The following is a 20,997-nucleotide window of genomic DNA, read 5'->3' as shown; positions in this document are numbered from 1 at the left end:
CTACCCCCCCCCCCCCACAGGTGAATCCAACACAAAAACAGTCACTTCTGTACAGCTGTATCCAAATCTATAATTTACATGCAAAGTAAACAGTCAGTGTTCCATTTCTTAAATATTCATATCTGTATTTATATATTTATATGTAATTTTAATTTTCCATCACTTCGTACATACATGGGTACAAAAAAATAAGAAACACGTGTCCAATTAATCCTTTGACCTTCTCAGTTACGGCTGAGGTCATATTCATACCAAAGGTGGAAATCGACGGAGAATCACGTCCGTTTCCAAAGTCCAGAGCTTCACAAAAGTCGACACGAAGGATCCTGTTATCGTCTCTTTTTTTTGTGATTTTTGGAAACACAAGCGGCCATAATACTATATTCTCTCTGAGGTTGCCTCCCCGGGCTGCCACACCGGATGCGCTGGGTCATGCTGCCATGCAGGTTGTGCTCCGGGTTCCAGTGCCCTTCTTGACCATGCAGCTGTCAGGCGTTCCAGGCGGTGAGGAAAGAGTGTTTTTTTTTTTTTTTACCATTTGGGTTTCTTTAGCTAAGACCATCTGCAGTGGATGTAAAAAGGAGACGAAGAAAGGACACTAATTGTGGTGGTTGCTAAACGGGAGCTCCCGTTCACGTAAACACTTTTTTATTTCAGCGAAATGCCGAAGTGTAAGACACAGTTTCGTAATTACTGTATTTATTACCAACTTAAAAGGGAGCTCCGAACGACCGCCAGCTTTGTAAACACACACAATATGATTTTAATGCTTCTCCCCCGCAGTTATTTTTCAGGTGTCTGGGGACTTTTTATTATCTCTCTTTTTTTTTTTTAAGGCTTTTTAGCACGCAGCCGTGCATCATGCACTCAGGCGCTGGTAATTGATTAAATGGGCCCGGTTCTGGAAAACCGCCAGTGACCCTGAGATTGCACACATCCGCCCGTTCGCCGGCATCCTCCAGTCGAAAGTCAGTGCTGCTGTAGACAGAGTCCGTATTGCTGGATAAAAACATGCACTGCGTACATTTAAGGACCTTACAGCAGGAACTGGGGGGGCGGGGCTACAAATATCCGGTGAGACTAGTGGAGGCAGGTTCCATTGCACTGATATTATCAACCAACAAGTGCACCCCCCCCCCAAATTACTGACCACACTGACAATCAATAGGGTCACACATTGCCAGTTATTTGTCTTTTGATTGGGTAGCGCGACGTGGCTCTGCGATTCATGCGATGGGCCCGACAGTGCCGCCCGGCCGCCAGCAGGTGGCGCGCCCACATGGCGCAAAGGCGATTTATTATGAGACACTGATTATGGGTGCATGTAATGTATAGTGCAGTGAGTCCAAAGCACAACACTAAGGACGTGCCAGGCCCCTCCCTCCCCGGCCACTGCTTTCATGCTGTGCGCCCAAAGAACCTGGGAATCCCACACCACTGACAACAAAACCTGAAAAGTCAAAAAAAATAAAATAAATAATAATAATAAAAATACCAAGCTTTTAGTAATAAGCTTCACGTTATCCGGTCAGAAGTAACAGCAACAGAACCCCTGCGATGATTTGTAGACCAAAGCTAATTCAAGGCCGCCGTCCATCAGGAAGTCTCCACCCACTTCACCCTGGCGCAGAAATGAAGGCTTGGGCCACAGTTTTCCTCACCTCCATTTGACACAAAACAGGGAGGAGCCGGTCCAAGACTAACTGAAAATTTCCCCGCAGCCTCCAAGCACTTAATATAGAGGGGAGTGCCAGCCATTGTGGACGGCGTCTCCTCCTGACCTCCAGGGGGCGCTGAGAAGAACCGAGGTCAACGTAGCTGAGGAGGTTCCGGTGAGGCGTGACGGACCTGTGCAGTCAGCCTGTTAGCGATCGGGACGCCGTTCGCTTGGTGGGGTCCGAGCTGAGTGCGTCCACAGTCGCCCAACCAGAAAGCAGAACAGCAGCGGGACAGACACAGTGCGTATACCATGATTTAAGACTTCTCAGGGAAAAACAAACAGACAAACAAAAGTACATCTTTAAGGCAATACTGAAAAAAACACAAACAAAACAACACTCAGAATGGAAGAGGCATCCATGGTTTAAGCATTTAACCATCATCCCCCCTAGTGTCAGTTGTAAATAAATACACATACAAACATAATTAAGCATCACTACATCCTTGTCATCACTGAACGCACACAGTTCTGGTCCGCTTGGGGTCTACGTGAGGGCAGGACTGACTAGGCTTGGTACATCACCCTCCTCCCAGCCGCCCCTCTCCCGTCACAGAAGTCTGAACCCCCTTAGAGGGCGACGTGGAGCAGTTGGGGGTCAGCCAGCGGCATAGCTGCTGAGGAAGGAGTAAAACATGGGTAGCTTGAGACGCTGCTGGTCACGCCGGCACCAGGCCATCACCGTGCCCTCGCTGTTTGCCGTATATAGGTGGTGTCCGTCGCATGAGTACGTCAGGCTGTGGATCAGACAAGGAAGCGTACAGAGTGAGGCCAGGTTAATGCGGACAACCTACATTCATTTATCAGAATGACGAACGCATAAGGCAGAATCTGCTGGAAACGGGCAGGCAGGCGAGCAGGTGGGCAGGCGCACCTGACGATGGGCTTGCTGGACTTGGGGAATGTGATCTCCCGGACGGGCTTCAGGTCCCATGTGCTCCACAGCCTGCAGGAGGGAGGGAGAGGGCCATCACGCTGGGCTTGGCAAAAAACAGTCCGTCTCTCACGACTCAAGGGAGCCTGGCTGAGATTAGCCGCCAGCATCTATATTCATACAATATTAACAGAGGACACCCTCCATATTTCCCCCCATTGTCTGTGTTTTTAGACAGGCTAATTATCATACATCGTGATACAGATTTGAGGATGTCTGCGCAGTTCACACTGCAGGCCCTCTCGAGGTCCTCCACCACACTGCTTAAGTTTTGAGTTTTTTTTGGGAGGGAGGGGTCTTTTTTTTTCCACACTCTCAAACAGGTTGGAAGTGAAGGGGTTCCTTACCTGACCACCCCATTTTCCAGCCCCCCCGCAATGACATTGACAGACACACCCTCCGGCTGGTTGGAGAAAGCCACAGAGCAGATGATCTCCCTGCAGTGGACGTGGCCGATCAGATCGCCGTTCACCGTCCACAGACGCAGGTCGCTTCCGCCACCCACTGCCCAAGGACAAAACAAGGTCAAATCGGGCAAATCCCAGAGAGGACTGGCCAAATAATTCCCAGGGAGGCCCCCCACATGATGCCTGATTCAACTGGAACCAAGCAGTGAGGCAGGATTAGAGTTTCCTGCAGGGAGGAAGGTAGAAAACAATCTTGCACGACTGTCAGAAGGTGGCTCAACCGCTTCAGCTAACATGTTGCTGAGGGTCTGCCTACAGAGGTGAGCTGGGCTTGGAAGGTCGCGATAGAAGAAGCAAACAGAGTCCAGAGATGCGGATCATAAACATAAGAACATAAGAATTTTGATCAATGTTCAAACTAAACAGACGAATAAATGATTTCAAAATAAAAACTCAGACCTATGTCCCAGTCGGCAGCCAGCTCTGTGCATTACTTTCCTTCAGCAGTATAAACAGATATTACACAAATAAACTCTCTATTTGCCAGAGACATCAGGCAAACAAACTTCCATTATCTTTAGTGTGCCTCTTCACAAAGTAATTAACCTTTAAATAAACTGCGGGCGGTTGTAGCCCAAACCAAGCCTCCAGACACAATGGGGGTGTTCCACTCAGATTTTCAACAAAGTCTGTTTCATACTCGTGCCAAACCCCTCCCCCCCCCCCCCACTTGACACTCCTGTGATGGGTGTACAATTGTCAATTAAATAATTAAACAATCAATTCACTGGGCGACAATTAATTTCAATGATATGAGTTAAACACATTAATTAAATTAGCTATTATAATCATAAACATGTATGTCTGTCATTCACCTCCAACATACAGCATTTCCTTCACCGTACTTTATATACGTTATGGGAGGGAACATAACTTCAGGGACGGCATTACGATGAAATTTCATATTGTGAGAATATTGTTCAGAGGTGTTTTCCACAGCCTAGTACATCTTTGTTGTTAAACTAATTTAGCATCATTCGTGCAGAAGTGCTTCCGATGAGTTACAGACTAACGGTAAGGTTAGTGCTTACCCGAGTCGCACACTGTAGCGATGTCCCCCGTCGTCTCGCTAGCAGACACTGCCGAGATGGGGCTCTTATGACCCGTGAGGTTCTGGACGTGGCACAGCCTGTGGGCATGACAAGCAGGGTGGGGCGGGGGGAGCATGACGGTGTGGACCCAGAAGGCCTTTCATTCGTGTACCGTAGCACGGGCGTGGGCATGGGGGGGGGGGGGGGTACACACCTGTTGAGGTCCCAGAGGATGCAGGTGCCGTCCTCGCTGGCACTGATGAGGATGCTGTAGGGCTTGCAGACAAACAGACAAAGGACCTCCGCAGTGTGTCCATACAGATGCATCTGGGACTCCACCTCCATCTCGGAGGGCTGTGAAAGAGGGCGGGGCTTAGGTGTAAACTCTACTGTAGGGACCTTGACCACCCAGACCCCCGAAAAGCAAATCACACCTGAGTCATGGCGTCAATTATCTATATTGGATTTCCAGAATTTAGTTAGCAATTCTGTGTCACCCTGGAAGCGGCCATCCCACTGACACTCGAAATAAATCCCAGTGGCTAACGAAAGTCCCAGACCAACCAAAGCCCCCATGTGGGCAATTAACATTTTAGTGCTGTATAGCCCCCCGTTAGTGCTATTAATGGTAGCACCCTGGGAACCACTATTATCCATTTTAAAACGGAAGCAATTATCAAAACAGAGAAAGAAGGGCCTGTTAAAAATTGCCACATATTATTCTGGTAGGTTAAGATCATGGCCATAATTCAATAACCGACTTAATCAAGCTGAAATTCATTAAGAGCTCGGCAGGAAGGAAATGCACACAGTGGGCCCCCGATATGCGGCCAAACCCTGCAACCCTGCAAAGTGATGGGGGGCTGGGTGGGAGGGGGGAGGCCTAGCAGCCTTTTGGAAACGTGTTTCTAGGGCAACTGTAAAATGACTAATGAAGCCCGGAGGGGTGGATGATATGGTCACCGTGGAAACGCACCGTGGTGCTGGTGAAGCGGTTGCTGTAGGCCGTGATGACGCCACACCTGCTGCCCGTGAACAGCTGGCAGCTGTCAGGCACCCAAGCACAGCTGGTCACCTGGGGGGTGGGGGGCAGGCGATTTTACACAAGTCCGTAATTGGGAAGGACTATATGCAGACGCAGCGCCAAAACTTCAAAATGGACATCTGGCCCAGCAGGGGTACCTGGTGCAACTGGGAGCACTGGATGAAGTTGACGGGCGGCTCGCTCTGCTTGCTCTTCAGACGCAGCATGTTGTCCGCGTAGCCCCAGCTCAGGATGGCCGACCACTGGATGTCCGTACTGTGCATGCTCCGCACCCCTGCCACGGCACGCCCAGGTGTCACGCTTACAGTAACCCGACAGTGCAGAGGGGCGGCTTAGCCTCTGTGCAGCCCTGGGCTCCCACAACGGGTGACTGACGGCCTTCTGTTTAGGGCAGACCGCAGTGCGGAGGACGCCGCCTGCTGCTTACCTTGCTCCTTGCTGTAGATCATCATAAGGCAGAACTTGCCGGACAGGCCGCAGATGGCGCGTGTGGGCAGGGCCAGCAGGGAGCCGAAGCGCTCGCCGTGCGGCTGGCTGAAGCACACCATGGGGTCCGGGGCGCTGGGCGACCCCACGTACTCGCCCCACTTCAGGCCCTTGATCCAAGGCAGGGGGCTCTAAGAAGGTAATGGGACATTGGTCACCTCTACACCCAACCAGCCCCCTCCCATCCGCCGTCCGCCCCCCACCCTGCGCTTGCCCGGCCCCTGGCTGACATATACCGGGCAGGACACCTCCTTCGGCTGCTCGCGAGTTTCCCTGAAGGCCAGCTGCACCAGCAGCCCTACCGCGGCCGGCAGCTCGCCCTCCATGCAGAGTCGGGGTCCCGCTCGGCTGGCGTGCGTGCTGCTGAACAGCTGCCGCGGAGTCTGCCCGTACGTCTTGATCATGGTCTCCAGGGCACGCCGCTGTACGGGGTCTTCGACAGCGGATACGTCCATACCAAAGTACGTCTGCAGGAAGACAGGCATGGCGTTCATTAGCACGAGACAAACTACCCTGAATCTCATCATCGTCGTCAGCCTCCCTGGGATATTTAACTACTTTATTATTTAAATGAGTGACTCAGAACCCAGTCCTCGGCTGGTCCAAGCAGTCCACATTTTTGGTCCCTCCCAGCTCCCAGCACACTTAACCAAAACAATCAAGCAATCAAGAAAACGGAATATCTGGCACTGGTGTGTTGGGAACTGGAAAGGAGATGTAGAGTGTCTGGGGGTCCCCGGGCACTGGTCTGAGAAACACCGATTTATATTAATGTCTCCACCTGTATATTTGGAGGGTGTGATTGACTCTTGCTCTGCACACGAAATTCAAATCCTCCATAACACTACTGATAACTTGCTCTAAGCTGGATTGGAAGGCTCCCACTAGGCCAAGTTTTAGACGGGTTGCATATGCCCTGATATTCTTGCCGAGGTTGGACGGCGGCCGATGGGCTCACCGCAGGATGGAAGACGTTGATGGCCTGTACGGCAGCCTTGCCCTTCTGCTTGAGCCCGAAGACCAGGTCGATCCACTGGCACAACGTCTGCGACACCTGGTCCGACTCCAGCGCCTGCCGGTGGGTCAGGATGAAGAGGCGTGGGTCGCTGCGAGCCCACGGCGGCAGGTTCACGTGGTTGACCCGGTCGCCGTTCTGACGCACTCCAAAGTCGAAACCTGGAGGAGAGATGAAGACCATCACAGACTCAAAGAAGAATCCCAGTCATGACAGCATATACTTCCTGGTTGAAATATATAGGTCAGCATCTACTGCAGCGCAGATGAAACAATATCACACATCCTTAAGCGCCAAGCTGCCCAGAAGTTCCATATAATGCAGCACCCAAACATGAGGCAACTCTCTCGCATTCTTAACTCATTAACACAAACACAAGCCAAGAAAATCAAGACCTTTTTCAGAAGATCCTACCTTCCCTGTTGACCAGAAACTCGGGCAGGTAGAAGAACTCAGGAATGAGCTCTTTGACGTCGGTCATGGACTCGTAGGAGGATAGGCGCCATGTTGTGTTCATAGAGTGGAATGTCCGGTCTGGGATGTCAAAGCTCTGGTCTGCCAGGCCATAGGGAATTATCAGTAATTAGAGAACATGTGCTGTAAGTACTGCTAAATTTAAACTCATCATTAATGAGGAGGGCAATCACATAATGACCCAGCTGATTAAGATCGATACCGCCTGATGGGACTGGAACAGTGCAGGAATGGTCTACACATACAGCATAGCATGCATATACATGTAACCCATAGGCAGTGGCAGGGAAGTTACTCACATACTGTAATCCAATACAGAGGTGGAAAGGTCAGGTGCAGAAACTACAAATCTAGAACATGGTTACGTTTCAACCAACGAGTTGAGTATTAAGAGTGACAGTCAGAGAGAACTTAACCGGTTGTTTGAAACAAAATCTTGGTCTGGATTTCTGCTTTCTGGACCTGATCTTTCCACCTCTGTCTGTATTGGATTACTTTGAGTAATTTCACCAACACTGTCCGTAAGTATCGGAGATTGACCGGTTCAGACCCCAGCACACCAAGCACTCAGCATGCAGGTCATGCTTTTGGGTTGGCTCTTTACCTTGGTAGGCCAGGAACATCTTGGTGAAAGGTGGCATGCGAACCAGGAAGTGCAACACGGTGCCGCTGTTGGAATAATGCGAGCCGTAGTGATAGGGCTGTACGGGGGGCATGGGGTCGTCCTCGCAGGCACCCTTCCGAAACTCCTCCTCCAGGTACTGCAGGAGCAATGACCTCCGACACGTTACGGACATCCCAGATGGAGGACCCCTCCACTCAGATCCACCCACAGTGATGCAAAACCACAGCGATTTCATGAAGTGGCATGGGGACACACGTCACGTCACCTTCTGGAATGTACCGTGAAGGTAAACCGTTTGACAGTTGACGCGTGTCTGACTGGAGATGCCAGCTGGATGGTAATGACAGACAGCCATGAGGCAGTACCGCATCGATAGCTTTCATTAGGTGAGCTGGGAGCAGACAGCTGGCCGCTAATGACGTCCCCTCACTCCATCATACTAACAAGCCCACCCACATCTGCAGGGTCTGCAAGCCCACCTTGTAGTTATCCACATAGCGCTCCTCCTTCTCCTTGGACTGAACCGCAATGGGTTTGCTCAGATTCCTGTGGGAGAGATGTAAGAGAACAGAAACACTTGCGTGAAACTCAGATCCGGCCCCCATCCGGGTATCAGTGGTGCTGCTTAGATAGACTGCATTAGTATTAATTCGCTTTACAGTGCCCAGTCAAATCGGGACTGACTTGCTGTTTGGATACATTAGTCAATGTGTGGCGTCTGATGTCATCTGTAATGACATAAAGGTCCCTCAACTTGAGTCTACAGCTCATGACGCTGGTACTGAATCTTCTCTGTCTGAGGGGGCTGGAATGGAACGTTTACAATGTTTGACATCTTTGCAGATTTTAAGTGACTCTACTGCTGCAATCCTGAGGTTTAAGATGCATTACATATGATGCACGTCAATCATCTTAGCTTAGACAATGCAAGGTCTGCTTAGATCAGTTTCTAAAGGAATGGCAGAAGAATTATGTGCTAGAGGGCCCTAATTATGCAAATGTAAACTCATTGTTCGCTTTTTTCTTTGAGAAGGCAGTAGTGAGACGGAGCGACAGCAGCAGAGGGAGGAAGCACCTGTAGATGGCGGGGTCGGTGAGGTCCAGGGTCTCATTGGTGTAGTCGCTGAGGATGAAGGGGAACACAGGGTACTGCATGAGGTCGTTAAAGGAACGACCCGCGTGCTTGTTAAGGTGCGTCAGGTACTCGAAGTTCGTGATCTGGCCCGACGCCCACAGGTGCGTCAGCGCTGTGATGTTGCCATACTCCAGCAGATTGGGCAGGTTGGAGGTCAGGATGTTCTGGTAGACGTCGTCTCGGAACTGCAAAAAAGATAACATGCTCAGCACATTTTTGCTAACAATAAAATGGACGACCCGAGAGATTAACAATTAATACCGACGGTGGGTGACTAAACCATTCAAGCTGCTTGAGCAACCTTTAAACATGGTTGAAAAGTATCACAAAATGTTTTCTTATATAAAATAAGAAAATTAGGGGGTGAGAACTACTAGCATGACATTGATTAACCTGTTATAGGTGCATCAAGTGTAAGGTGCATATTGAAGTTGATTCTCAGAGCTGTTGTTTTTTTTAACCTAGACTAGCAAAAGCTAAAAGTAAGTTCAAAGACCAATATTTGAAGGCTGTATGGTTCTATCTAGCAAGGTTTTTGCACTTGTTCGATTTCTCCCGACTTTGATCTTGCTGAGTGACCTCTAAACATCAATAAAACTATGAAAAATTTTGCCAGGAATATTTTCTCACAATGCATCACAAGACTAAAGGGCGTGAAAGGCATGAAAAACTGCCATTTTAAAATGCGACTCATCGCTACGGACCACCCTAGTGAACGGATTAAAGTGTCCAGTGGTGCTCTGTGCTGGTCTGTGTCAGCGTCGCAGGTTCGAGGGCCACCGGGACTCGCCTTAGTGTTGTCGAAGGCCAGGAGCAGGGTCCTCCCGTTGGTGAGGAAGATCTCCACACCGTTGTCTCGCAGCTGCCACCAGCGCTTGTGGACCTCCTTAATCTCCTCGTAAGTCCAGGAGAAGGAGGCCGGCTCCGTCTCGCCGTGGGGCATCTGCGGAGACACGTGTCAGGTCCGCGAGCTGCTAGGCCCGCGAGCTGCTGCACCCGCCCCAGTGCCCCACCGAACTCTCACCTGGCTGTCGTGTGAGTCTGCGGCGTTATCCTCCACAAAGTACATGCCGGACTTCCCTGGGGATGAGATAGGGCTGTGAGTACGGACCGGGCTGGAATGGTACCAGCGGCCGGGGAGGAGGAGGGAACAGCGAGCAAGCCGACAGGACGGACACATAATAAATGACCTTACAGTACGCTAACTGAGTCTATTATTTCACTCAAAACATGATATTACTACTGAAATGGTAAAAATAGTACGAAACGTTATAGGGAGTGAATTATAGTAATAGGAAACAAAGAGATTCATAATCTATTTAAAGCCGCTACTACTACAACCTCAAGACAGAACAACTCGGTGAGATGTGAGCGAAGGACTGTGGGTACGGATGTGGCCGAGGTTTTACCCAGCAGCAGCTCTCCTGCCGTCTCCCTGGAAGGGGCCACGCTGATGCACTTCCTGGTGAACCTGGAGGCAGAGAGAGAGAGGGCCTGATTCTCGCGCTCCGGAAAGGGGCTGGCCGGGGCGGGGGCCGGGACGGGGGCGGGGCAGATCAGGCCGGGCGGCAAGGCCTACCTGATGGCTTCGCTTGTCGCCTTGTCCTTCACCGTGGAGGAGAAAGAGGAGTGCGTTTTGTCCTCGAAGAGGAACGACAGCATTGCCTTCGTGCGCTCTGAGTAGAGACACAGCGAGGGTGGGTATGATGGAGCCTTGTCCCCCTCCTCAAACAGCACACAGGCAGAGGGGGGTCCTACCTTCCGGTTTCTGTCGATCCTTGAGGAGATACTTGTTGGGTATAGTGAGGTAGCACCGCTGCAGGCGTCGCCGCTCCCGGTTGGGTCCCTCTGTGGGGTCCAGCTGCCATGAGGTGGGATAGGAAGCCTGGTCGTGCCACACAGCCCTGCAACACGCACATTCACTCAGACATGGCCCTGCATCTGCAAGCACGTAATGCCCCAGAACACCAGCAGGAGGCGCTCACCGGTCGTGGGTCAGCTGCTGTACCAGCTCCTGCCAGTGGCGACTGGCGCTGAGGTCCACCTTGTAGAGGCTGCGGATGTGCTGGATCACTTTCTTCCGCTCCATGCCCTGCCGCAGCGAGATGTTCTGCGTGATGTCGGCCGCGATCTTCGAGATGTCCTTCAGCTTGCCGTCCAGCCTCTGCATCAGGCTACGGCCGATTATGGATCACAGGGAGGAGAGAACGTCAATGATCATTAAAAATTGAAGCGAAAACCTGATTATACGGTTTAATAACATGTTAACGGCAGCCGTGTCTCAACCGAGACCTTGGTACATCAAGCGAGATCTTTCACCTCTTCTGAGTGCTGCTCATCTTCTTCTCCCATGCAGCTTTGCTCATGCTCTCCTCCGCTTCGTATTTCAGCTGCTCCTGTAGGACACGCATAAAGCATTCAGGAAGGCCGTCGCTGACCATGCTGTGACAGAGGGAGTAGCAGTGCCGCCTCTGGATGGACCTCAGGCTGTCCCTACCTCCTTGATGGCCTTCATGAGATCGGGTTTTGCCGGGGCGCCCGGCGGGATGCAGCGGTGGCCGCAGAGCTTCAGAGTGGTCATGAAGACGCCCACGGCCAATTGCTCGTCCTTGGTCAGACTGTCCTTGTGGTCGTGCAGCATCTCGTAGAGGTAGAGGGCCAGCTTGGGGCCGTGCTACAAAGAGGGGGACAGGCAGGCTCTCACTCTTACAGAAGGATGAGCGGGAGGCCGCATTTATGCAGGGCATCCCCAGAATAGCCAGAAGCTGTCACAGAAATGACACGGTGGCAGGGGGGACGAAGGCATCTAAACGAGGGCCGCTGACATCCGTCTCCCATACCCCCTGACGGGGTACATCCAAAATCCACAGCGCCTGACAGCAGTGACGGAACCCCCCCAGCGCTGATCTGGGCACTAAAAGCACCTCAGCAAATGCCACACTCCTAACAGACAGCTGACAGTGACCTGCTTTCGCAGTATTTACATCCCTCGCTTCAATTCATCCTAACCTACAACGTGAAATCTAAGGCTATTTTCGGTCCGCTGGAACAGCAGGTAACCCGACGGAATCCCATCTCCGGTGCCGCACCTCAAGGCCGGGGCACAGACTCTCACGGAGGATGTCGGGGTGGCTGGGCTCCCGGACAAACTCCAGCGCCTCCTTCCTGTCCTCCAACGGCCGCGTGGGGCTCAATGCGTGCACCAGCAGCCGCCCGATCTGCACCCGGAAGGTGTCACGGCACGACCACAGGATTCGCCTCCACTGCTGGCGGGGGGCACCACTCCGGCCAGAACTGCCCTGCAGGGTGGGGTGAGGGGGATAAACAGAGTTGAGGATCTTGACCAGAACTTCCCATTAGCTTCGTGATTGGTAAAAGGCACATTTCATGACTTTACGAGTTAATATTGAGTGCACTAAAGCGTTAATTGCTAAGAGAGCCTGAGGACTAGCTGACTACTGAAGTGGTTCTGACCCACGGATACCTGAAGCCTCTTCAGTGGTCACCTGACATCAATGGGAATATAGAGCAGTGTTATATTAACAGAGCCAAATGAGGATTCCCCTACTCATCTCTCATCAGCAGCAACGAGACTGCCCCCTGCAGGCTGCTCACCAGGCCAACCTTCATGCCCTCCATCATGAGCTTGAGGATTTCCTTCTGGAAGCTTTTCCTGCTGGTGGGGCCGGGCATCGCTGTCACCGCACCGTTCTCCTCCGATGTTGCCTCCCCAGGGCCAACTGGCGCCCCATGATGCCCGGGGGTCTCAGGAAGGTTCAAGAGGTCGAAGAAGTCACGAGTGACGTCTGACAGCCAGAAGAAATGGGTATAACCATGATTAATGAAGGGCCGGTGGCTAAGCGATTATAGCACAGGTCTTATTTTAATATTATGGGCTGTAAGCTTCAGGGTGGGCGGACCTCGATGCTCATGCTCCTGCTAACGGCAAAATCTCTAAAATAGGAATCTGAGCTGTGGGCAGGTACATCTACTGGGGAAATGAGGCACGGAGACTGCAGGGGCATCACGTACCAGGCACGCCGGCGGAGGTGGTCGTCACGGAAACGCACCTTGGTAGATGAGCCGGTTGACGGCCAGCACCACCAGCCTCTGAAGCCTCTGGATGAACTCGGACTCGCTGGCTCGGATGGGGTTCTCCTGACTCATGCGCCGCTGCATCATGTGGGTCAGCTCGTCGCTCGCCACCGAGCGCATCCTCATCAGCAGTGAGTCCGACTGGACGAGGGAGAACCGGCGCCGGCCTGCGGCGGAGCAGCCGATCGCACGTGAGGGCACGGGGGGGGGGAGGGGGGGTGAGACAGCAGAGTCAGCAAATCACGTCGCTCGGTGGCTGGGGAGAGGATTGTGGGATATATCCACAACTTTCACCACCTTGCCACAAGTCAAGGTTGAGAAAACCTTATTCTGACTGCTACCCACAGAGTGCCCTCCAAGGGTTTATTAAGCCAACACGTCTGGAAAAGTAAGGGCTTAATAAAACTTAAAATACTCAGCAGAATCACGGCAAAGAAGGTCCCCACTGGAAAAAACCACACAATTTCGTTGCATGTTTCATTCCAGTCTCCATTTGCCTATATTAGCATTAAATTTAAAACTATTTCCGATATCAAACCTAATTCATTGTGTGGTTCCTCCTGGGGATTCAGAGGGGGGACAAAAAACAAACATGCTTTTTAATTCTGGTCCTTTCAACCACTGTGGTATAAATACCGCAATCAGAGTGAATCAGTGTGTTTTAAGGGTCCGAGGAAAGAAATGCATGAATTAGCGTGTGCTCAGCCTGGGGAGCGGAGCGGAGAGGAGCAGAGACAGGCTGCCTGTTAGTGCACTTCAAAGTGAGACGGAGTCGTTTAAGAGTCTCCTCACAGACTCAGAACTCCACAGTCAGTCGGAGGAGCTGGAACAGCAGTCAAGGACGAACACACACACACTCACACAGACACACTCACACAGACACACACACACACACATACAGATGCACACATACACACGCATAGACACGCACACACAGACACACACATGAACACACAGAAAGACACACAGACACACAAACACAGATACACGTACACACACACACATACACGAACACACAGACACAGACAGATGCACACACACATACACACGCATAGACACGCACACACAAAGACACACAGACACACACACGACACCCAGGGATTAGTGAGGAGTAATATCAGGCACCAGTGATGGACGAGTTTACTGGGCAGGTTAGGGGGGGCTTCACTCCTTCTCATGCAAAAAAATAAATTAATGAAGAAACACTCTCCGGCGGGACAGTGTTGTCTTTCACTGGTGGGGGGGGGGGCATGTACTGCACCTGTGTCAGTGGGGAAGACATAGGAGCTGGCGGGGGACGAGACAGGGGACTCCTGGGACAGGAAGCTGAAGGGCATGGGCAGCGGAATCATGCCGTAGGAGCAGTAATGCTGCCTGGGGATGCTGGGGATTATGGCGTCTTTCAAGGCCATGGAGCCTTAGAGGAGGTGGGCGGTGACGGCGTCGCCATTGGAGGAGGAGGAGGACAGGGAGGCGGGGACGACACACACATAGCCAATCAGCTTGAGGGATGGACTTGGCTACGCCCACCTGGGGCCAACAGCCATGACGGACAAATACTGCAGAGACAACAACCTACACTGCCTCAAAAGGGGACGAAAACTCACAAACAAAGATTTTTGAGAAAAAATGTAATTAATGATCAAAAACAAGCAATATGCGAGGTTATTTTAAACCCAATTTTCTGTCACAACTGTGATGCTTCATTACTTGCACTCTTCAGCACTTGTTTTTTTTTCTAGCTGAAAATTAGTATACAACTGCCAAAATTAGCTGCTATGTCTTATGGGTGTTTATTGTCCTACAAACTGATTTCAGTTTTTACGTTCCGTGACCTGTCCACGGATGTGGCGCTTACCGGCGATGCTCTTGCGTTTCTGGAGGAGGTGGTGAGGTGACGAGGGCGGGGAGGCGGCTTGCTGGGCCGAGCCGCCCGCTTTCTGGGGGTCCTGGTCTGCCGTGGTCCTGATGAACTCGATGGCAGCCTGGAGGACCCGGAACTGCAGCGCCACTGCCATCTCTGTGAAGGCCGGGCTCGGTTAAGGGAGCGCACCCACCACTGGCCACAGGTTTTAAAGCTTAGCACTCCTGCATGTGTTTACTAGGAGGTACTGCAATCACCATGGAAACCCTGTTTTTTTCTCAAAAGCATTACAAGTAGATGCATCTTAGGGCTAACTGGATGGCACACTGACTAACATTCCTGGCTGCGGGTTCGAATTCCACCCCCCGGGCCCTTCATGTGTGGATGCCCTCTCGGTGATATTCCCCCCCACAGTCTAAGCATTTCCCTGAATTGCTCTTGTTATGCGATTGTGTGTCTGCTCCATGATGGACTGGCATCCAGCCCAGATTGTTCCTCTGCCTCGCTCCCCTGCCCTCCTTCCTGGAATAGACTGCAGGCTCATTGTGACCCAGTACCGGATACACAGTTACAGAAAAGAGGCAGTAGGTAAACCCTGGCTGGTGGTTAAAATAAATAAATCCAAATCGGGACCGAAAAGCCAACAGGCAGGGCACCGCCAACGAGGCTGTGCTCTGAGGTCTCCTAGCAACACACACCTTCCACAACCCTGCGCAGCAAGCACACTCCACTCACCCTGGGTGCGGCGAATCTTGCTGCTCTGTAGGTAGCCCAGCAGCGTGACGAGGTCCTCGATGATGCGGAAGTACTGGGAGCCCGACGTGCTGCACGAGTGGATAGTGACGGCCACCATCAGCTGCTGGATGTCACACACCAACAGCTTGTAGTCGTTCAGCGGGATCCTGTGAGAACAGGAAGTTAGAGAGGGCCACGGATACAACTCAAACAGGCAGACATCTTCCAGACAGAATCAACTTATGGCACCTGAATTTATATTTCAGGTGTCATAAGCTCTTTCAGGAGCTGCCAAAGAGCCACAATTCAGTAAGGACTTGAATAGACCACAGAGCATTAAATTTTAACCAAGTGTGATGTAAAAGGCAGATATTATTCCTGGTGGCATTTCAAAGACTTTTTCACCCCCTTCCTCCTAAAAAAACTGAATTTAGAATTTCACAGTTGATTTTCAGTGTATATACATATATATCTCATAAAATGAGGTTAAGCACCAGTCTCCCCTGGGACTTCAACAGCCAGCCATATAGCTGAAAATCAAAGTAACCAATAGGCTACCTCCAGCCGCTCCACTACCCATAATGCACTGCCTTGCACAAACTCATTCTGCCAGGTCTCGCGCACTGGGACTCGTACCCATTCTCCAGACCATGGAGGGTGGCCAGCGTGTTGAATAGCACATAGAGCAGGCCGTGGTCCAACAGGATGTCTGCCATCTTGGGGCAGGCGTTGAGCAGTTGCAGCAGCATGCAGAGGGCGTTGTGCACCAGTGCATTCTCGCACAGTCCGTTCTCAATGAGGCCCAGCATGGGGATGATGCAGCGCTTCCTGAAGGGGGCGATGTTCTCCAGGTCCTCCAGGTCCAACCTGCACAGACATAAAGGCCACGAAAGTCTGACTTGCATCTACCTGTGGGACATGGTGTCATGCACCAAATGGCATTTGATTCGAGAGACTGGAGACCAACCATGTTCTCGGTCATTAAACCGACATAAATATCACATGATCTCCACGACTCCTGGAAGCTCTACACTCACTCTTCCTCCAGGCCCACTGGTCGGCTGAACAGCATCTCCAGAAAACACTCCAGCAGGCCTTGGGTGCCCTGGTGCAGGTATAGCTGATTGGCCAGCAGCGAGAAGCCATGGTTCTTCAGGAACTTCTCTTTCTGCTCCTTGGTTGCCCGGGTGAAGTAGGCATCCAACAGCTGCAAGAAGACGACGTGGGCAACTGGTCAGACAAGGCTGATGGAAACACTGCCCCGGAGATAGAGGGAAAAGAAGGGAAAAGAGAGGCTGACCTTCAGCACACCCTGCTGAATGAGTGGGGAGGGGTGGTTGACGAGCACGACGAGGGCCTCGGGCTGCACCAGCTTGTCCATCACCTCCTCCAGCAGGAGGTCAGGCAGCAGAAGCAGCACCCCCCGCAGGAGCTCGTACAGACCGCAGCAGACGAGAACCAGGCAGTCCTCCGCCCCAGACCTGCGTCACAGACACAGCAGACCTGCTTGCCGCAAACACGCACAAAGAACCGGCCAAAAGTGCATGAGAGAGGCTCTGACAGCCATGAGACTTGGGTCCTGTCATGACTCGCTCGCTGACTCGACTAAACAAAAAGCGACACTTTACAGGACCAACTGTACAGCGCGGGATGTCCAGTAGGGGGCATGACCTAAAGCGTTGGAAAGAAAGTGGAGCTTCCCAAACGCATCTGGGCCAGGTTGACATATTTTTACCATGAAATGGTGACTCTGGAAAACGCTCCTGCAAACGTCTCGTTTTCACAAGCATATCAGGAAGCTGTGATTCGTTTTTAGACATCTGGCAGAAGCTGGAGACGGGAAGCATGGCTCGATTCATCAGCCTCGTTTTCACGGGCGCGATTCGCAAATAGCTTTTATGCAAAACAAAGCCAGAGGCAGAAAACAACGACACCCACTTCATCTTCCCATCTGCCTTCCATCTCCTTAATGCGGCTCTGACTTTAACCGGAGTGCTGAAATCCTCCAGCATTTCTCTTGTTCTTTTATATTAATGAACATAAAGGCCCATTAAGGTTTCAGTTAAAAAAAATTAACGAGCCACCAAAGTTGCTTTAAAGTGACAGAAAACACAATCAAAATTTGTTGCACTAAATATGCAGTAACCATAATTACAAGCGTACTTTGGTTATAAACTGCACGTGCCAGGGAGAGGGTGGGACTCACCTATCGGAGGTGGAGTCAGCTTTGCTGAACGTCCTCTCGTACCCGGGGGAGAAGGTGTAACTCTCCCAGTCCTCGGGGAGGGCATTGCGGTCAGCTAGGCTGGGCCAGCGCCCGGCCGCTAGGCCACCATTCTGGGCAGGGAAAGCCAGCCCTAGGCTGGCCAAATTGCTCTGGCTTCTCTGGAAGGGCTGGATCCCTCGCAGGCTGTCGGGCCTCCGCAGCCCCTCCTCATGTTCCTCCAGCTCCGGCTCGCCCTCTGCGGCCACCGACAGGGCCTCCTGCGAGTTGCAGAGCGTGCGGGCCGACTCGCAGCTGCTGAGAAGCCCCTCACCCCCAGGCCCGCCCTCCGTGCCCTGTCGTATTGTCTCCGTGCTGCTCTGGGTCTGCTGCGATGACAGGGAGACACCGTTTCGCTCCAGCAATGGGGAGGAGCAGCGTGGGGAGACGGTCAAGCTGGGGGGCCGTGGCGGATGCAGCTCATTCTCCTGCCCGGGGGAGGGCGGGGCCATGTGATCTGCCCAACCACAAACAGAAAAGATCAGACTATATTAGAATTACAGCCTGAATTACAGTCCAAATTACTTTTTAACAACACGCCAAAACCTAGTAAATAAATATCTATTAATCTTAATTAAGGTAAATATGACTTCATGATATTGTCGAGATGCACAAAATGAAGCAATAAAAAACTTGTTCTTTGCATAAATTTAGGTGTGATACCGCATACTGAGGATCTGTCGTGGGTAAATGAGACAACAAAGACGAGGAATCTGAGGCCAATCAAGGCTCATTAATTAAGGGGCTGACTGGAAGAAACAACAAAACACAGGGTTTCCCATGACAATCTCAAAGTTTCTATCAAGATCACCGGATCCTGTGAGTGGGATTTAGATCTCGGTACCTTCCGGAGGTACCTCCAGGAACGGTGTCGGCGACAGAGATGGGACGGAGCTGGCCGCAGATCTGCCGCTGCTTCCAGAATAGCGAAGGAATATGATGGACTGCACCTTCTCGTTGTAGAGCTTTCCCTCTAGGGAAAACCAGGATGGGGGAATCGTTGGGCCGAGACACAGGTGCACGTTGGGAAACAACTCAAAAGACTTGTGTCAGTTCGGGTCGAGAGTCACTGACACATGTTATGTAGACAGCAGTCGAATTTCATTAAAAACTAAAGGCCGTTCATAGATGAGGGACAGGTCTGAGAGGTTGAATCGAAGAGGACGGGGGCACACACCAATGTGCAGGGAGAAGTAGAAGCTGGGGGGTGTGTGGCAGGCGTAGGTGTTGGTGGGGGGGTGCACAGCCAGCAGGAAGCTGTAGATGAGCCGCAGAAGCTCTAGGTCTGGTGGAGAGCCCAGCACCTCCTGGATGATCTTCACAAAGGACAGGCAAACGTCCTGGGGCATGGAGGTTAGATGCTCATCCTTGTGCTCCTTTTGGGGAGGAGGTGAGAGAGAGCGAGGGTATCAGAAGGGACAGGGGGGCAGGCCCAAACAAACACACATGGGGGGTGGTTTAAGGCTTACCTGAAGCACCTGGCAGGTGAGCAGGAAGCGGTGCACCACCTGGGCGTTGAGGAGTTGGCAGATGTTAAACATTTGCTGAGGGTGGTGAGCCCGGATCAGGACTTCCAGTGCCGCCAGCAGGGTCTCCCACACGCCACACTGCAGGGGGGGTAGGATAGGCAGGCGGGGGCACCGTCAATGTGACACGCTACATACTCTCATTCCACCAAGCCCTTCGAGAGCCTGAAAGCAGAGATCAAAGCCCCACTTTCGCAAGCGACTGCAGGGCGACGCTCCGCACTCAGCCACTCTCAGTTACTCGGAGGGATGAAAAGAGCCGGATCACGAGATGCTGACCCCCCCCCCCCCCCCAATCATCTTTCCTGAGGTCCTCTGAGAATGGAGCACTTCATCAGGGACATGATGACAGTAGGCTGGGTTGCACACACAACCTTCTTAAACATGCTTTTATCAAGAGTACAACTTTCACAGTCCCTCCCCCATTACTTCTGCTAAAGTTCTTTACAGGATTCTTACCCCCACTGATTTTCCCCAGTGCCTGTCAAGCCGGCGACTAGCACTTTCTGATAACACCAGAAAAGTCTGTAGGGGGCGCCAATGCAATGCATGAGCAATGTGCTTTATCTTGAAATTCCTACAGACACCTTCTCAGGCCTCAGGACTGCTGTTCAGAACGTTATCGCCATGAACCAGCTTACCTGAGCCTTGGACCAGATTTTCCAGTCAAGGAGCACCTCAGACATCAGCGTGAGGTCCTGGACCACAGCGCTGGACTCCGTGTCCAACCGAAATTGGCCGTCCTCACCCAAAATCAAAACCGGCCCGCTGCAGCAGCCGTCAAGAAGGGTCTGAGAACCAGGCAAAGGTCAACATTCAGCAGGTAATGCAATTAACTCCTCTTATTACATAATAACTGCAAGGTCAGAGGTCATAGTAGAATTGATGATCCTCAGAAATCATCCAGCTGAATAAAAAAGAAAAAAAACTTCAAGCCTATGATACCTAGGGCTGACCTTTAGGATGTGGTATCCCACGATGCACTTGGACTTGATGAGAACCTGGTGGATCATGGCGTACCCGTGACAGTTTTCCATCTCATGAAGGCGGTGCTGGTTGTACTTGACCAATGAGAGCAGCACCTGTAGGACCAGGGCCTGGGTTCTCTCACAGTCACTGAGCTCCACAACCTGGTGATGGGGGTCATTATCTGTGTTACAACCCATTTAATCCATGTGTCACGTTTGTCAGATCAGCGAAACGCTTGTCATACTAGAGATGCTTCTTAAATAGATCTGAATGAAGGTAATGAGATGGTCTAGGATACACAAATCAGAGCTCAGTCTTTATGGGGGAGACAACTGTTGGGAAAAGATACAAAAATGCCCCACGACAGACCTACTTGAGCAGAGGACACTATGTTTCCTATCTCCTAAAAGAGAAGGTTAAAGATAATGAAGGCGACTGTTTACGGAACACTGGCTGTACGTTCATACCGGAGTGCTGTGCATCTTCGAGAGCTACACAGGTGGCAGAAACACTGGCCCACCTTGCAAGACCGGCCTTAAAATGCTTCCCACTGCACTGCACACAGTGCCTGGAGAGCAAGCCACGGAGTTTAAGATTTGTTCAACGGCAACCTTCA

At 51.7% G+C, this 20,997-nt stretch overlaps 1 protein-coding gene across 8 annotated transcripts in view; it reads right to left on the bottom strand.

The window, feature by feature from the left end:
• Positions 1-1,958: 1,958 nt before the first annotated feature.
• The window catches only part of lyst (lysosomal trafficking regulator), a 56,281-nt gene continuing 37,242 nt past the window's right edge, over positions 1,959-20,997 (bottom strand). For 6 of the 8 annotated variants that reach the window (XM_049006982.1, XM_049006983.1, XM_049006984.1 and 3 more), the window contains exons 19-55: positions 20,369-20,542; positions 20,054-20,203; positions 19,356-19,493; positions 19,064-19,262; positions 18,731-18,859; positions 17,830-18,343; positions 16,924-17,104; positions 16,661-16,830; positions 16,260-16,490; positions 15,624-15,790; positions 14,883-15,044; positions 14,286-14,441; positions 13,000-13,191; positions 12,545-12,735; positions 12,019-12,228; positions 11,427-11,603; positions 11,249-11,325; positions 10,915-11,103; positions 10,688-10,833; positions 10,509-10,605; positions 10,339-10,400; positions 9,954-10,009; positions 9,720-9,872; positions 8,870-9,114; positions 8,274-8,340; positions 7,774-7,930; positions 7,110-7,250; positions 6,639-6,856; positions 5,917-6,147; positions 5,622-5,811; positions 5,332-5,468; positions 5,126-5,224; positions 4,364-4,503; positions 4,150-4,247; positions 2,999-3,155; positions 2,592-2,663; positions 1,959-2,454 (exon numbers count right to left, since the gene is read on the bottom strand). In XM_049006982.1, coding sequence (XP_048862939.1) covers positions 2,316-2,454; positions 2,592-2,663; positions 2,999-3,155; positions 4,150-4,247; positions 4,364-4,503; positions 5,126-5,224; positions 5,332-5,468; positions 5,622-5,811; positions 5,917-6,147; positions 6,639-6,856; positions 7,110-7,250; positions 7,774-7,930; positions 8,274-8,340; positions 8,870-9,114; positions 9,720-9,872; positions 9,954-10,009; positions 10,339-10,400; positions 10,509-10,605; positions 10,688-10,833; positions 10,915-11,103; positions 11,249-11,325; positions 11,427-11,603; positions 12,019-12,228; positions 12,545-12,735; positions 13,000-13,191; positions 14,286-14,441; positions 14,883-15,044; positions 15,624-15,790; positions 16,260-16,490; positions 16,661-16,830; positions 16,924-17,104; positions 17,830-18,343; positions 18,731-18,859; positions 19,064-19,262; positions 19,356-19,493; positions 20,054-20,203; positions 20,369-20,542 — 6,012 coding nt within the window. In that variant the 3' untranslated portion in view covers positions 1,959-2,315. The remainder of the gene's footprint in view (positions 2,455-2,591; positions 2,664-2,998; positions 3,156-4,149; positions 4,248-4,363; positions 4,504-5,125; positions 5,225-5,331; positions 5,469-5,621; positions 5,812-5,916; positions 6,148-6,638; positions 6,857-7,109; positions 7,251-7,773; positions 7,931-8,273; positions 8,341-8,869; positions 9,115-9,719; positions 9,873-9,953; positions 10,010-10,338; positions 10,401-10,508; positions 10,606-10,687; positions 10,834-10,914; positions 11,104-11,248; positions 11,326-11,426; positions 11,604-12,018; positions 12,229-12,544; positions 12,736-12,999; positions 13,192-14,285; positions 14,442-14,882; positions 15,045-15,623; positions 15,791-16,259; positions 16,491-16,660; positions 16,831-16,923; positions 17,105-17,829; positions 18,344-18,730; positions 18,860-19,063; positions 19,263-19,355; positions 19,494-20,053; positions 20,204-20,368; positions 20,543-20,997) is intronic. The other 2 variants (XM_049006986.1, XM_049006990.1) reach the window with 1 other exon arrangement.

The sequence above is a fragment of the Brienomyrus brachyistius genome, chromosome 3 (assembly GCF_023856365.1).
Source record: "Brienomyrus brachyistius isolate T26 chromosome 3, BBRACH_0.4, whole genome shotgun sequence".
NCBI classification, from domain to species: Eukaryota; Metazoa; Chordata; class Actinopteri; order Osteoglossiformes; family Mormyridae; genus Brienomyrus; species Brienomyrus brachyistius.
This window is presented reverse-complemented; position numbering and strand designations above follow the sequence as displayed.